Below are 18,220 nucleotides of genomic sequence, written 5' to 3'. Positions count from 1 at the left end.
GAAAAGCTACAAATCAACAACGTGTTTTAATCAAAATGAATAAACCTTATTATTTATTAATTTCATTCACTAAAAATGTCCTTTTCGTTTTTAAAAATATTAGCTTAAGTACCTATCTTTAGTTAATTAGTTTCGAATAAATAATTTGTGTTTTAATGATTATTGTTGTATTACCTACTCTACATTTAATAATGCATGGTATATTAAAAAAATATTTTTAATATCTGAACAATATTATTTCATCTTTTCACTAAAACAATTAAGGGATTTGCTCAAATCACATATTTTTTTTAGAGAAAATCACCTCACAGAGTTGTTATTTTTAATATATATATATTTTTATATTATATATATTTTTATGATTTTTTTCCTTTCCCTGGAGTAATAATTTTATATTTCGTTTTGATATGATTCCATCCATAAAGCTCTACGTTGGTCAGCTATTTTCGTATATTTCTCTTTGAAGCTCGTTCGTCGGTACTTTCCGAATGAAATTTATTGTTATCGACAGATCGTATTACATGAAGTATTTAATAATCAATACTACAAACTATCGATTTGTATTATCTAATCGAATAATATCGAATTTGTCGTCACGTTGGAATAATTCAAATCGTTCGAAGATTCATCGTTTTAACGGGAAGACATTGATATTCAATCTTATTATCAACGATAAAGGAATAATGTAGCAACCAACGGAATCGAGAAAAGAAAGATTTCATGTTAAATCGTAAATCCCAAATATCCGTAAACAAGCATGTAACGATCAACCGACTGACCCAACCACGAGAAAGCTTCAGATAGAGTGTCTCTTGGATGAAACATTACGAGAAGCGTTTTGTCCCAACGTTTAAGTTCACATTCCCCTTCGTTTTATTTTGATATCGTTTAGATGATGACATCATCTTGGTCATATCAAGATTTAGTATAACAATCTTTGTTTTATCTTATCCAACGACTTGTCATTACACCTTTTCATTAATGTCAAATAAATTTTATTACAAATATTAAATCTCACTGATATATATAAACGCACGCACGCACACAGATGCGCCCGAATGCATAGATATTCATTTTAATAAATCTCTTTTCAATTTGATTTAGATAAAGCTTTAGCGAATCAACTCGGATAACTTCAAAAGAAATGTATAGTCTATTCGAAGAAAGCAAATCTACTTTTTCCGATAATGTCTTTTCTCCTATATAAAACGATACTTTATCCGAACGATAAACTTGCTAAAGGAATCAATGATAACCTGGAACGCTCGTATTCGAGAGAGAAAAAAAATACATGCATTTACACAGACCCACACGGAAAGTAGAAAAGAAAGAGTAATTCTGGTTTGCAAATGGGTCTGCTTAATTCCTGTCGTTTGTCTTTCTCCACTACGGAATATTGTTCTAAGGGAACGGATAATTATATGCGCGGTTTTCCACGTGTCCCGGAATAAAAACTTTGGATTCGAGGAAAATATTCGTCGGGCATTTAAACTATACGTTAATTTTCTACTTTCGACCCCTTGGAAAACCTCTTTATCTCGTTTTCTCATTTCTTCTAACTCCCTATCATCATCTCTCTTTCTATCCTCAAATATTTTTTCATCTTTCCTTTTATTCCCTTTCGTAAATTTTCAATTACCATCGACTGCTAGAATTTTCGGTACAAAATTTCCCTTTTGATTTGATTATATTAATAAGTATTCGCATACCGTTAGTAAAAGTTCTCGAACGAGTTCCTTCCTCTTTCTTTCAACCCTCTTCCTCTTGTTCTTCTTCTCCTTCTCGAGTTGTTCTTAGCAGGAGGTGAAAGTATAGTAAAGGTAGAGATGGGGATTCCATTAAAGTTGTAACTACCGGTGACGTTACTACGATACGCCCACGAGCGTTTACGTTCTTGCTTTAAACGTAGTACCGGTTAGATAGCTTGCTCTCGTAGGTGCTCATTTCGACCCTTTCTCTTCCTTTCGATCTCAAATTCATTTCTTTCCCTTAAGCTATATCTATATCCATTAAAAGGTTCCTAATTATTGGAAGTTATCTTACACGTAAAAGTTGCCCAGTATGGCCAGTGGTGCTGCTTTTACTTTCTAACCGGTCATTCGCAGCAGCCTGACTTTGACTTTAATCCAAGAGAGTTGTTAACATTGGCCTAGGCTATATATGCGTTGAATAAACTTTCAGAACATCCGTGGTAGTAGTAATGTAGGAAAACATAGTTTTCCAATATTTTTCTACCTTCCTTTTTTTTCCATTTTTTTCTATTTTTTTTTTTTTGTTGATAAAGCTTATGTAAATTTTATATCAAAGATTATTTCGTGGAATATAAATTCGATTGATTTACGAATATACACATCTATATTCGCATACGTTTTTATGTAAAAGAGTTCAGGAGGAATAAGTATAACTCACGTAAAGGAAGGAGGAGTTAAGGGAGGAGTTTGGTGGAGGAGGAGGAGGTGGAGGAGGAAGAGGAGAAGATCGTAGAGGTACAGAAGCAAAATTTACGATATACGATTTGACACAGTTCCAAGCGCGCCACCGCAGAACGTGGCTTGCACCGCTTTGACCGGGCAGAACATCCAGGTGACCTGGAAACCACCACCTTCCGACAAAGTTCACGGGGTCGTGCAAGGATACAAGCTCCTGTACGAAGCAGCCAGCGGCATCGCCTCCGAATCACAGACTGGTCGAGAAACGAAAATCAGTCATGCACTTAGCACAGTATTGCATGGTTTAAGTCCTTACACGAACTACACCGTTCAGGTCTTGGCATACACCAGAGCTGGGGAAGGTGTCAGCAGCAGTCCTGTCTCTTGCACTACCGAGGAAACTGGTAAATCATTTGAAATTATTTTGCCTATTAAAAATTTCTCTTTGATCGATCATAATTAAATTAATAGTATAAATATTATTTTCTCATTTGAATAATATTGATTTTTATTTTCATTACATTTTTCTTTACATAATATTCATCGAGCGAAACAGTTCATTCGTTCGGAAGTATCCCTTATTTGACCTATTAACTATTTCAAGTGTGTAATCTAAAATCAACTGTGATAGAGTTTACGTAGAAACTATTCATGAAGTAGTTAATTTATCTATTCCTATATACGTATATAGTATATGGGTATATAGAACTTAGGAGAATGAGAGATTTCATTCTATTTCTCTCTATCAATAATATTTCTCTATATTAAAATCTTGATTATATTACAATTACTAAACATATTTCATTTATATTAAAAACATTTGATATAACCGTTCATATAAAATGAATTCAATATGTCAACGATCATGTGATTATTGCAGTTCCGGATGCACCGGAGCGTGTGAAAGCTGTATCCAGTGGGGAAGATTCGGTAGTTATATCTTGGCTACCACCTCGTAGACCAAACGGCGTTCTCACCAAATACACCGTTTTTATTCGAGTTTTGGATCAGGGCCAGGAAGTAAAAATCAGTAAGAATCCAATGTCTGCGCAAAGCTTGCATCATGAGGTGACCGGTCTGAAATTACGCGAGTCTTATGAAGCTTGGGTCGTGGCCTCGACTAAAATGGGCCAGGGTACTAACACTCCGGTCATCAAACTTCAACCAAGCACTACTGGTAAGGAAGCCTCAGGCATTTCTCCAGAACTTCCTTCACGAAATACATTCTCTTACACTAGACAGAGAGAAAGAGAGGGAGAAACTGAATGAGTGGGTGAGATAGAGAGAGAGAAAGAGACAGGGAATTTGTTTAGAAGCCTTCGCTCGAAACTAACGCGTTCGAGAATAATCAACGGTCTTCGTTTCATTCTTGTTAACGAGTAACCAACTTTGAGAAAGAACATGTTCGCTGTTGGTATCTCGATTCTCTTTAAAATGAGATCTCAATGTCTATTTTACTGGACTCTAACGTTAATAATAATTTCATAATTATTATTTTATAAGTCTTGTTTTCTTATTTGGGAAAAAATATATTTTATGAACATGATCAAGTAATTTGTTTTTAATAATATGTAATTTTTCTATAACGTCTAAGATGTGTTTTATTTTCATTAACAGATTTATCAGACAAACGTTTCTATATATATTTAATATCTAATGTTTCACGATATTGATCATGGGTGATCATTTTTAGCGAGTTGTCACCTATATCATGGATTTTGATTGCTCATAGTCCTATAGTCCATTAACACAGTTTCCAAACATTGACTCGAATATATGACATTTCGATTCTCGTATTACAAACGCGAATCAATCAATTTGTTAATATCTTTTGATATTTTGGTAATGGTATATAAAAATATATACTAAAAAAACGTTGCAATTTGTATAAATAAATGCTAGAAATAATGAACAAAATTAAAATTGAAAAGAAAAATTCATTATCTCGTATGTCGTTGTTATCAGTTCCAGCTGCAATAATATCGTTCGGTATTCCTATCGTGGTACCATGGAGAGTGGATGTTAATATGGCGTGCCTCTCTGTTGGAACACCACGACCTACAGTCGAGTGGAGACGAGCTGACGTGAAGTTGCATCAGAAGTAAGTAGAGGCATACTTTTCCAGTCACTCTACGAGCGATGAGCAAAGTTTTTGGCTCTAAAGTAATCCTTTAATCTTGTTAGCGGTTACCTCGAACTTTCGGCATTATTTTAACGGCCATTTCGCTATAGAAAATAACTTTACACGTTACTTCGAAAGCCGTTAATGAAGCTGATGGACGTATAGGGATACAAAAAGAAAGAAAAAGAACAAAAATGAAAACTAAAATGGATCGTTGTCTCGTTAAAATGAACGTAAAGCCAAATATGTTGGTTTGATCATTATTGTTTCAGATATGATTTTGGTCCAGATAATACTTTGACTCTGAGGAACGTTCAAAGGAGTCACGAAGGTAATTACTCCTGCCATGCGAAGAACTCATTTGGGTCTGACGAGATTACGTATACATTGCAAGTACAAGGTACGTAAGATTTTCATTTAGGGATATTAGTAGAAGCAGAGTTATTTTTTAGGAATATCGATTTTATTATTTTTCGTTTTTCTTTTCTTTTCTTTTCTTTTATTTTATTTTATTTTCTTTTCTTTCGAGCTAACTTTAAAAACTTGAAAAAGAAGATATTTGTATAAAAATCAATCCCGCTAAGTTAAGATAGAAAATCCGTATCCAATCAATTGAGAGTGAAAACTCGTTAAAACTTTAAGTTTGAATGGTAAGATAGTCTACTTCTGCCAATACTGCGATGCATATACATAGCCTTTAATGGTAATCTTAGTGCACACAAGAAACACTTGAGGGGTTTTAAAGGTAAACCACGAGATAGGTCATTATAAGGTTACGTGTCGTTTTCCGTTTGCCATGGAGTAAGTTCGCACATATAAACAAGACGAAGGTAGTAGTAGAACTGATACGTTCTCGAAAGACGAGTGGGATATTCTCTTGTCTAAAATCGAGTATTCTAACAGACACGAAGTCTCGCCCGATTCGTGTTCGCAGAAGGATGGATTGAAGGTGGTTGTTGTATAGTACTAGTCAAGTTGTGAGTCGAGTTGAGTCGAGACGAGTCGAGTCGAGTCTGCGTTGCCTTCCGCCCTTGTTTCGTCGTCGAACGTCGGACAAGTTCTAATTGGTAAACTTTATGCATAGTTCCACCGACTCCGCCGACGCTTCTGGCAACCGGCACAACGACCGACGCCGTTCAGTTACAATGGAAACAGGGAGACAACGGTGGTGCACCCATTAAAGGATTTCTCTTGGCTTATCGTCGTGAATTCGCCGAATGGGAGGAAGTGCTGCTCGACCGCAGAGCCAGTACCCATCTTCTCGAGGGTTTGCAATGTGGTACCAGGTATCAGTTCACTCTCGCTGCATTCAATAAAATAGGCAGCGGTAGTGCTAGCAAAATTGAAACTGCCAAGACTAATGGTTCCAAACCTATACCACCTTCCAAGCATCATCTTATCAAAGTCAATCAGACCGCTGCAAGTTTAGAATTAGCTTCCTGGCAAGACGGAGGCTGTCCGCTCCTTTATTTTGTCGTGGAATATAAAAGACCACCTGGCGATTGGTTGTTAGGTAAGCCATATCGTTACTCTCCATTTCGATGATAACGTTAACAAGCGTTTCAGAAAGTCCTCCATGTACCTTCCAGTTGAGAATAATTTACCACCCCAATTGAGATATACCATCAATAATCTCGAGAGCGGAACGAACTACGAGCTTCGCGTGACAGCTTACAACAATGCGGGATCCACCCAGGCCGAGTACTTGTTCAGCACGCTGTCACAGAACGGCAACATCCGGCTGCACGAGGACCAACCCCAGGAATCTGAAAATACGCCCCTATATCTTGACGCTCACGTATTGGCACCGAGCGTCATCTCGGTTCTCGCTGTAATCCTAGCTGTAGCCGGTGTTTGTTTTTGTTTGAAAACACGTAAGTATTGTCTTCTTATTTCTTTTTTTCTCTCCTCCTGAGTAACTTAAACAAATGATGTATTTGATATCCATAGAATTATAGGTTCGAGCTCGTAGAATTTTTTCATTTTTTTCTTTCCTTTTTTTTGTCAATACGAATTTTCTATAAGTTTGTACATTTTATTGACGAATAAATTTTGATCATTATCTTTTTATTTTTCTTCATAGTTCTCGGTATCGTCAGTTTCGATAGACAAATCGATTTGCCAACGAGTCAATGAGAAGTGCTACCGAAGTTCATAAATCTACGTGTCGATAGGTTGACTGTATACGTACACGACCATCCCATCACCAATTTGCATAAGCCAGAGGGAATGCTCTATGGTACTCTCTTCCTCTCTACCGCTATCAAAGCCACTTGTCGCGCAGACAAGAGTAACCAAATATCGAAGAGTCGTACTCCAATTACGAGAGAGAGAGAGAGTAAAGTATCAAGCTTTTAAGAGTTTCTACTCCTCACCGTCGTTGGGATTTCACTTGAACGAGTGGAAAGCAAGAAACGACCGAAGAATTTCTGTAAAACTCACTTGACTCTCTCGTCTCATCGGTTTTTACTTAAACCAGACGATGCAATATCATTCATGCATGAGTTTGAAAAGCTTTTTCTTTTTTTCTTTCTACAATTTCTTCAACTAATTTGGAAAGTGAATTTAACATTTCGACTGATACGTTATTTTTCGTATTTTTGTATATAATTCATTCCTAATTCAGAAATATTTTTAAACGTTTTTCATGAAATTCCAATCCTACCGAAATTTATATACGTATATCTTTCCTACGTATATCACCTTTTCTCTCGTGGTTTCTAGGGACTACGATAGCTACCTAATTATACATTACTTCGGTCGAGTTAAATAATGCAGTAGATTCGGCCGTAACTTCGCACCGTAAACTTTCCGACGTCACTACCTGTAATAGTTTCATGAGGGCTTTAAAAGCGTGGATGACATTTGAAATTAGAAAACACGATGGCAATATCCGTTTACGAGGATCACCTTTTCCCTAGTTCCTTTTTCTCTTTCATATTCTCGGAAATGATATATTTACCTCTCTAAACGTATTATAATCGATGATTTTATTTCGTTCATTTCAGATCCAGAAAGGTCAGGGGTCGTGAACGATCCGAATTCGCAAACACAGGTGGCTCTGGACAATAAACAAAATACCGAGCAAAGGGAACAGTATTACGCGACTGTAAGGAAACCTGGACAACAATCACCACCCTGCCGTGAGGTGAGCGCCCTGAAACGAATACCAGAATATCCTGAAGACATTTATCCGTACGCGACCTTCAATGTGCCCGAGCAGGAAAATCCAACGCGACAGGCATTCTTCTACGAACGCAGCGAGACGATGCTTCAGGGTGCTCAAGTGAGTATAAAATATTAATACGTTTAATATTACGCATATTATTATTCCTTTTTTTCTTGTTCTTTCGTTACAGAATAAAAGATTTCAGTGCGATGTGGATCAATACACAAAAGTACGTGGTCGGGCACGTCGCAAATCCAAATCATTCAAATCGGAATCCGAGGAATACGACACATTAGGTTCGGACAGCGACACTGAAGTTGGCACCAGTAGCCGAACCGAATCATCCAATCATCTAGACGATTCCGGGCCAACGTCACTGATGGCTAGATCACCTGGACCAAACTCCGCCGGTCAGAGGGAACAACGACTAGCCTTGGTCCCGGTTCATCATAGTAAGTTAGTATTCGGTTTTCTGTGTCGAAGCCACCTACAGCTTTATATATTCAGCCGCTACTAACCACTCACCTTTACCGCATCAACGTGTCGCGTGCACATTCCAGATGTGCTGTACATTTCGAGTACATCAACGGAGCCGTCACCAATTTCTGAGAGGAAGACTTTTCCCAGGCTCGAGAAACAAAGGTCAAATAATTGTGTCTTCAATGAATTCATTTTATTTAACACAACTGCATTGAAATATTTTCTCTTTTACATTTTCTTTTATTTAATCAGGTATGCCAAATATACTCGCGGTTCGATTAAAATAGTCAAAAATATGTTCTTTATTTTTTTTTCTAATATTATTGTATCTTTTATGGATTTTTTTTTTTATATATAAATACAATATTAACATATTCGAGACCGATGATATGTTAATGTAATGGTAATGTTTCTCTAAACAAGTAATTATATTTCATTTTAATGTTAACTTGTGTATTATCAATTTCGTTTGACACTGCCAAATATATATTTATATTATACTTTCTTGCTCGATAAATAGTAATATTATTTCTTTATTTAGTAATATGTTTTATATTTCATGAAATTACATGCTGTATATTCGGTGAAACGTATCGTATTAACAACACCCACCGTTCGCAAAATATGTTAAAAACAAAATATCTCTTTTCTAATTATTTCTATTCAATATTCTTTCTCTTTTTTATAATATATGACTATACTTAAATGTAACAAATTAGATATGCTTGAAACGTATAGAAACATTTACGTTTATAATGAAAATGTTAATGTAAATTTCATTATGGAATAGAAGTCGAGGAGCAACACCAGATATCTCGATCGATGGACGTGTACCAGGGATGCTGCGAGCCGTGAAACTCTCGGAATCAGGAATGCACCCTTACTCGAGAGGCACGTCACCGAGTCACCCGAGTCACCCGAATCGTCAAGGTTCCTGCGACCGATTAGGGAAGGAACAGAATTCGAGGAAATCGGTGGAATCCCTGTGTCTTCTCGAGGAACCAGGTTCTTCGAGGATGAGCAGGAGAGACGATGATTGGGGCAGCGAGCTTTCCACATTGGAATTGAAACCACCAACGGGCTTCACGGATGCTCACGAAACCAGCGAGGCCGAATGCGACATTGACATGAAATTAAGGCTTCACAGGAAGAGAAACGCTCTCGCTTCTAACAGCTCGCTGTCTAAATCGCCGAAGGACTTTACTATTACTGTCTAAGTGTTAATCAAATATCAAACTACAATCGAAAAAAAAAAAGTAAAATAAAATAAAATAAAATAAAATAAAATAAAATAAAGTAAAAAATGAGAAGTAAAAATAAATCCAAGAACGGAATAAAAGATTACAGAAATTTAACGAACGGACGAACGAACGAACGAAAAAAATTAAACGGAAAAGAAAATAAAGTAAATAAAACATTAATAATAATAATAATAATAATAATAATATTAATAATAAAGAAGCATGCAAATTAACGAAACAAAAACAAAAAATAATGAAAATTGAGCATGATTGAGTGTTATTCGAAAGGAAAAAAGAATAAAAAAAAACAGTCGCATTTATTCGTCGTAAAAAAAGAAACTCATTCACATTAGACGACGAATTCGTTCTGCCAAAGCGTCTTCGCTAACACGAAGAATTTCAGATTGACCTGTCTTTACGAACAACTGCTACGTCGACGATCCCATTTACAATAAAGACGTATTTTTGTAGAAAAGCCTCGATCTAGTGATATGCTTTTTTAACATTCTTTTCTAATATCCTCCTTCCTCTTCTTTATCCTACATAATACATTACTCTGGAATGTTTAGTATTAAAAGAAAAAAAAAAAGAAAAAAGAAACAAGCAACAGAAAATAATCAAAAATTGAATTGAATTTTAGTGAAATATATGAATAAAAATGTTGTCGATCTAATCGTAAATTCAATGATTTTCCGACCATGAGAAATGATATCTAGTTAAATATAAACGTTGGCAACGTAAATGCCATTTAGTAGTTACGGTGGTTATAAATGAAACGTCAATCAAACTTAATTGCGAAGCTTATCAGCAGCGCGTCAATCAATTTATACCCTGAGAGACAGAAATTCGATTCTCCGACAAAATTCCGGAGAGGTTGGTGGTGGAATTAAGAGAAAAGTAGAGAGAGAGAATGAGAGAGAGAGACTATCATTGTCTCGTATCGACGGTTGATAAATAAGATATTCGTAACAAGTAGTTCGTTGTCGACGACTTCCAATTCTGGGTTTCCTTTATAAGTTGAAAGAGAGAGAGAGAGAGAGAGGGAGAGAGGGAGAGAAAGAACGCGATTATTTAAAATTTTAATGAAATAATATAGTTGTGATTCCTAATACATTTATTTCTTCATCCGTCATTTGTTAGATCACATTGAGTGCAAGTACACATTACAAATTTCGTGCTTTTCTTATTTTCGTTACATGATGCATTAGGCGTACGATTATGTCGTGATTTTCACGAGTTTTGAAAAATCCTTGTCATTATAAAATAATTACGCACTTGCGAACGGTGATATATGTAGCCATTCGATCAGACTCGCTTCTATATAAATTATTTTTTATCGGTGTTTATAATAAATTATGGCATCCGTTATTTTGTGGAACTATCCGAGAAGATTAACACTGTATTCATTTATTTCACTTTGTCTTTTTTCATTAATGCATTTATTTTTATATTTTTATATGTAATTCATTAGGTACGAAGTTACATACGTATATATGGTTACGAAGTTAATTTAATGTGTATGCATATTATGCAGATACTTATAACATATCTCATGAAGAATTGCTGATCACTTTCGATCATTTCTTCATATTTTATATTAACAATAATTAATTAGCACAAAATTAATAAATATAAAATAACAAAGCTGAGAGTGAAAAAACAAATTTATACAAATTTTGTTCGAATTTAAAAATAAGCAATTTATACTTTCCGTTTCATTAATTGACATTAATTCACTTACCTGTTAACATCTCGTATAAAGGTGAAAATTGTTATTAATTATTTCAAAACGTTGCCAAAGTTAACGATTCCATCTGATCTTTTTTTAAACTTGTTAGATTTATCGACAAATTTCTAACAAAAAATTACGAAATAAAGTAAAAAGAAGATGTGAAAAATAAAAATGTAGAAGTTACTTTTTCTTTTTTTTATCGATCAGCTGTTCCTCAATGTAGAAATAAGATGAGTAATAATTCACGTTGACGTAATCGCGTAACGCGTAGTTCATAATTTAGATCACTCGACAACGTTCGATTCGAGACGACATACAATCTTTATTTTTTTACTTTTCTCGTAGACATTATCAGTAATCGTTTTGTACAAATAGAAGTGTGACACGATAGCGTGCCATTTTATGCGAGTCGCAGTTCAGAGCTTCTCGTTTTTTAATTTCTTTATCTTTGCGTATTTTTTCCTCCTTTGTGTGTTTTTCTATATTATTTTAATTCTTATTTATTCTTATTAATATATCTTATTTTTATTTCTTTTTTATTATTTTTTTTTATTTTTTTAACGCAAGGAATATAATTCCCCGCAACGATTATATATGCGCATATACAAGGTGTGTCACATTAAAACAATTTTATCAAACGTCATTAACGCATTCTGTCGAAAATGTCAATGGCAATATAAAAAGTTTTATGCTAAAAGTAAACCCTATTGACAGAAACTTGGATAAATCGTTGTGCTTGCTTTGATTGTTGTTTCTTAAACAATTTATTATCGATCCGAGTTATTGTTTTTTATTTTATTTTATTTTATTTTAAATAGAATTACGTAGTCGAGAAGATTGGTTCCGAAACATTGATATAAGAGAGCACCCTGTATATGCATAGAAATATATCTTCTTTTATGGCTTTCATCACTGAAACGAGCAATAAGCATCCTTCTTCCGTCTATCCGAGCGAAAAATTACTTTTCTTAATCACTTCTTTTCTTTCTCTTTTTTATTGTTTATTATTTTTTTTTCTTATTTTTATTTACTTTTTCTTTATTATTTTCTTTTTTTTTTTTTTATATAATATTCTTTCATTCAGCTAAAAAGGCAGTGAGAAATAACGGTACATACATTCGTAGAAAGAAAGAATTCGAGATTGTCGTTCTCGACTAAACACAATCTTTGATCATCATTTTGTTTTACATATCATAGATTTCTTATCTTTGTTTATATTATGCATGTCGACAAAAATGAATGCTCATCGTTGTTTTGTGTTATTAACGTGTTTGATAAGAAAAAATCAATAATAACATTGTAGAAGGTTTAAAGACAGACAGAGAGAAAGAGAGCGAGAGAGAGAGAGAAGGAAAGAGAAACAGAAGTTGATTCATTTGAATTCAAATCGTCGATTCATTTCGACAATCTTCGCTGTTCTCGAACGATCAAATTTCCCTTACGTTTAAAATATCGATAAAGGTTTTTTTTTAGTTTTTTTAGTATCTGAAACATCATTGATACGCGTTTTACAAATGTGTTCACGATTATAATCGTGTAGGCCTGCATACGAGATTGCATCTATTTCTCAATGCATTCATTCATTTTCGATGTCAGATAATTTTGGCTTAATGTTAATGAAAAAGAAAAGAAAACAAAATAAAACAAAAAAATATATTATAATGAAAAAGAAAAGATTAATGAAAATAATATGAACGATGGGAGGTGATTCTGTGATGAGATACGAGTGAAATGAATTCATGTGAAAATGAATTTTTTTTTCCTATAGAAAGCATGTAGATAAGATACAAAGAAAAAAAAAGTATATAAAGGTAATAAGATAATGTGTATATGTAATAATATATATCAGGATAAACAATAAAACGTCGATAGGATACTTACAAAAAGATTTACATGTATTAATAATTATTCATTTTCGCTATTTTTAACGGCATAGTTCACAGCACGTGCATGTGCAAATTCTAAAAGGGTATCGATCCGGTGTGTGTGTGTGTGTGTGTTTATTATTTTCTTATTTTCTTTTACTTTAAACGAAAATATTTCTTGACGATATTATATAAGGTGTGTATAATAACGATAGTAAGTATGAAGGGACAATCATTTCTACTCGTGTAAAAGTAAATAATCTCCTTTCCTGAACAAACAGTCGTAAACGCAGCCTCATTTTTAAGGATAGGTAGGATCCGTTTATGTATATGAATGTATTTATGGATGTCAATGATATTTAGATTCCTTCTTCTCACTTTTCTTTCAGCACGATCGATTGCAAAACAATAAGTGTAGAAAAGGAAGAGAAGAAGGAAGATCAACGAAGAAAACATTTCAATACTGTTTATAAAACAAATCAAAAAAATGTTAATCGAAGTGAAAATAAGAAAAAGATACAATGACAAAAAGAAGTAAATCAAGAGTAAGACAAAAAAAGAAAAAAAATATTAAAGAAATTTTGAAAAGAACGTGTGTGTGCGTCGCCTCTTACGAATATTACGTTGACTAGAATCTAAATTATTTGTCTAATATATACACCTAATGTTCTTTTTTTTTTTTATTTACGAATTATACGCGATCGATTGTAATCTTTGATCTATTTACGATCGTTCTTATATAGAATATATATCATATATATAATATATGTGATATATATGTGTATATATGTATATACATACATATATATACATACATCGTCGTATTTAGGCGCCTATTTCTGCTTGCTTACCTGCATTTCTTCTTATTTCTCATATTTTTTTGTTCTCCTCCGTTTTATCCATATAGATACATATACAATAATTACGTAATGTCGTAAATTACAATACAGTGTTATCCGCTCGTGTTCGACGAGATAGCGCGTCGCATGACAAATTTTCGATCGGACATTAGGAATGTTAGAAAAAGGAAACGAAAAAGAAAGAAAAGTAGTTTGTCTATTCTCATTTTAGACGCTAAAAAATTTCTGTGTTTTCTTCCTCGCGAAGAAATAAGCGAGGCGATATCTCGTCCAATACAAATCCTTCGAACGATGTCTCTCATTGTCAGAACTTGAATCCTTTTCTCGTCATTTCCCGACAGCCATTTTCATATCATAAATATCTGTATATAATATATTTTATCTGAAATCTTAACGCGAACGCTTCTCGTGCGTGTACCTTATATATATATGCGATTTATTTATTAATATTATATTATTATTTATTTTTCACGTTTATCTCTTTTTTTTTTTGTTTCTTTACGGGAGTAATTAATTGTTATTTAACAGTGTGCGCGCCACACCGCGTGTATGTTTGTCTGAAAACGTCTCTTAATTATCTTTTCTTATTCTTGTTTGTTTTTTTTTCCTTCTTTTGCGTATATAATAATATAATATAATATAATATAATATAATATAATATAATATAATGTGTAATATAATATAATATAATATCATATAATATAATTATAATATATAATATAATCATATATAATATAATCATATAATATAATATATTGTTCCTGTTCTCTCTCTTCATCTTAAACAACGTATAACTCCGATAAACATTGTCTTTACACGTATCATCTAGTTTGGACATATCTCGACGAAAAAATCGATTCGACTACTCGAAGAGTTCTCCTACGTACAAACACGCCGATGAACTTTTACCTAAAGTCGTTATCGATATATCGACAATTAATTCGTTAATTATTATGGCTAATTACATTGCGACAGGTATACATGTATGATACAAATATTTTTTCTCTTTCTGCTTCTGCTTTTGCTTCTTCTTCTTCGGATTCTTCTTCTTCTTCATTTTCTTTCTTCGTTTTACGAATGAGATTAACTTCTTCTTTCTATTTTTCTTCTTCATTTTCTTCTCGTCTGATCGATACGAAAAGATCCGATCGTCGTTTAAAAAATTTGGAAATCGAATTGAAAGAAGAAGATAATAAAAAAAAAAAAAAAAAAAAGGAAGAAATTTTTGTTTTCTTCATTTCTATTCTTTTTAATCTTTTTTTACGAAGTTCGAAGGCTCATGATCGATAATCTATCTCACGGTACAATAAATAACTCTCGATAATCGAGATTCCACTCGAATCGTGCTCACGTTCTTATTAAATCGTACAACATTATAATTATAATTACAAGTTACGCACAGCCGCTTGAAGAAAAACGAGAGGGTTAATCGTAAAATCGTTTTGCGAGATCGAAGTCGATCATAAAAACTTTCGAGACGACGTCACACGTTCTCTTTTCTTTCTTCTTTTTTTTTTTCTTTTCGTCGTTTTCTTATAATTTTCCTTATTCGTGTGTTTCTTTTCCACCTCCATTTCTACCGATCGATTTCTATCTCAAAACGTCATCGTACGATAATTATTCAGATTATTTTCAAACGATCAATTACAATTCCATATGGGATTAAAATAATCGATATCTACAAATACCTCGCAAATTGTTTCCTTCAATTTTGTACGTTTAATTAAAATAATAATAATAATAATAATAATGACAATTATTGAAACAGTAGTTTTTATAATAGTTTTTATCCTTCTTTGCTCGTGTCCCACGATCGGTAAAAAGGAGAACAAATCGAGTTGATAGAACAATCGAAGCTTATTATTAATCCATCATTCATCGCGACATGATAAAACGAATCATGTGTCTCATCTAATTGGTTGAACCTAACAAGATGCAATATGATTAGTCAAAGAGTTTCAAGAAAGACGAATGGCACGCGATTAAGAATTTTCTTTACAGTACGTAACATATAAAAATTCTATAGATCCATATCTATCGTGAATAAGACGAAGATAAAATATCGTAATTTAGTGTTCACACATCTTTGTCTTGTACAGTTCGATACGTTTATTATGTGACACACGATCCATCTTTTATACGAGTGGTCATTGAACACATACACACACATACAAACAAATTTACAGCATAAGCATAGATACATACTTAGAGACTCTCTCTTTGTTTTTCTCACACATACACACAACACACACACGCATTCGAACTCTCGTTCTACCCTTGACGTCATATATTGTACACATTTTCCATCTGCTCTCTCCCTTCCTTTCAATCGTTGCTTACATTAATGTCTCTAAAAGTTATTTAACAAGAAACAAGTACTTCAGTCTTCGTGTGTGTATATACCGCGCGCGCGCGCGCGCGAACGTATTGACAAAAGGAAATGGCAACGAGGCACCGGCAATATGGCCACTGGAAGAAAATGCCAAAGAGTTGTTTAAAAACAACAACGTGTGTTTGAACGTTCGACGCACCATTTTCTCGCACTTCCTACGGAATTATCATTCTATTTTTTTTCTTTCTTTTTTTTTCTTTTCTTTTCTTTTCTTCGCTTTTCGTAATTATCATTATTATTTGCTCGTTTGTTTATTATTATTTTTTTTTCCTTTTTATCTTTTAACATTTTGTTTCGAAACGTGCGATTAGCTTCTTCGGAGTAAAAAAATCATCAAAGTTCATCCCGATTGAACTTTTTTTTTCTCGCGTTTTACGTATAACGATGAGATGACGTTTAAGACGCGTACTGATTGCGTCCAAAAGAAATGACAAATACGAGTTTTTCTTTTTTTTTTCTTCTAATTTTCATCGATAATAAATCGATCATCTAATTTTAATCAATATTTTTAATTATATCACGAGAAAACGTGTTTGAAAATGTTTTTTTTTTAATTTTAATTTTATTTCTTTTAAATTTATTTCCTCACGTAGACGTATATATTCAAATTTTTGGACGCAACCATTTCCGATCTGTGGTCGTTAACGCGTCGCGACTAACCAATGGCAGGACTCGAAAACATTGTTAAAAAAAAGATTTCGCATAGCAAAGATTAGATTAGAATGAAATGTGCACGAAACAAGAGTGGTCGCGGTTTATTTTTTTCTTCTTTTTTTTTTTGCTCTTGACCGATTATCTATACTTAGAATTTACTGACTCACATTGTGCTCATCATATTTACGTATGACTTTGCTCTAATACATTGAATAATTAAAAACAAAAGTAATAATAATATTAATAATAATGTTAATTAATAAAAATAAAAATACGAGTAATAATAAAAAGTATTATAATAATAATAATAATAATAATATTAAATAGCGGAACGAAATTATGCAGCGTTTGGAACGTTCATCCTCGATAAAATATCACGATTGTCATCGGCATCATTCGCCTCGCTGCATCGTTATGCTTAAAAAATGTTATTTGTTTACAGGAGAGAGAGAAAGAGAGAGAGAGAGAGAGAGAGATAGAGAGAGAGAGAAAAAAAGATGATTATGATGATGATATAACGATAATGAAAGACGATCAATGCGATTACGTTAATAAAATTCTAGAAATTATCGACAGTGAGTTATTTTCGTACGGCTTTGAAATTTTAATCATTTCGAATTATTCTATGTATTACTAATATATTTTTAAATATTTTCGATAGATTTTTTATCTTATTTTCCCTTGTTTTTTACACTTCAAAGTCGTACGACGTTTGTGGCGTTTGAAGCATTTCGAACGAATAAATGGAATCGTTAACGCAAGGGCGCAATCGAACGTTCGATTCGTCGTATTAAGACGTAATAATAAAATAATAAGAAAGAGGGCAGACGCGAAGATTCACTCGAGCGATAATAGACGAGTGATATCGTTTTTTTTTTGTAATCGTAGATATCATCTTCCATACACTTACGATATAATTGTGAACTGGATCTGATCCAATCATATGTCATCATCACAAAGTGGTTAATGTGTATAGATATTACAGTTATATTTATAATTATATTTATATTTATATTTATATTTATATTTGTGTATTTAAATTTATATTTTTATACTTATATTTATATTTATATATTTATATATTTTATATATATATATGTGTATATATATATAAGTATATGCACACACATATATCTAGTTTTATATATGTCTCTTCTGATATATGTCTGCATATATTTATATATAGATATATATATATATATACATATATATATACATATGAATATATGCATACGAAATATTTACACACCCGTTCGCAAAATTTGATCTATCGTCA

General features: G+C 33.1%; 1 protein-coding gene across 6 annotated transcripts in view; it reads left to right on the top strand.

The window, feature by feature from the left end:
• LOC122523057 (Down syndrome cell adhesion molecule-like protein Dscam2) overlaps positions 1 to 9,491 on the top strand; it is a 123,449-nt gene extending 113,958 nt beyond the window's left edge. For 3 of the 6 annotated variants that reach the window (XM_043644583.1, XM_043644582.1, XM_043644585.1), the window contains 10 exons: positions 2,525 to 2,833; positions 3,310 to 3,606; positions 4,395 to 4,530; positions 4,824 to 4,951; positions 5,636 to 6,064; positions 6,141 to 6,425; positions 7,560 to 7,837; positions 7,911 to 8,172; positions 8,281 to 8,362; positions 8,991 to 9,491. In XM_043644583.1, coding sequence (XP_043500518.1) covers positions 2,525 to 2,833; positions 3,310 to 3,606; positions 4,395 to 4,530; positions 4,824 to 4,951; positions 5,636 to 6,064; positions 6,141 to 6,425; positions 7,560 to 7,837; positions 7,911 to 8,172; positions 8,281 to 8,362; positions 8,991 to 9,417 — 2,633 coding nt within the window. In that variant the 3' untranslated portion in view covers positions 9,418 to 9,491. Of the gene's footprint in view, positions 1 to 2,524; positions 2,834 to 3,309; positions 3,607 to 4,394; positions 4,531 to 4,823; positions 4,952 to 5,635; positions 6,065 to 6,140; positions 6,426 to 6,634; positions 6,723 to 7,559; positions 7,838 to 7,910; positions 8,177 to 8,280; positions 8,363 to 8,990 lie in introns of those variants that run through there. The other 3 variants (XM_043644584.1, XM_043644586.1, XM_043644588.1) reach the window with 3 other exon arrangements.
• The last annotated feature ends 8,729 nt before the right edge of the window (positions 9,492 to 18,220 follow it).

The sequence above is a fragment of the Polistes fuscatus genome, unplaced genomic scaffold (assembly GCF_010416935.1).
Source record: "Polistes fuscatus isolate 324 unplaced genomic scaffold, CU_Pfus_HIC Scaffold6, whole genome shotgun sequence".
Taxonomy (NCBI): domain Eukaryota; kingdom Metazoa; phylum Arthropoda; class Insecta; order Hymenoptera; family Vespidae; genus Polistes; species Polistes fuscatus.
This window is presented reverse-complemented; position numbering and strand designations above follow the sequence as displayed.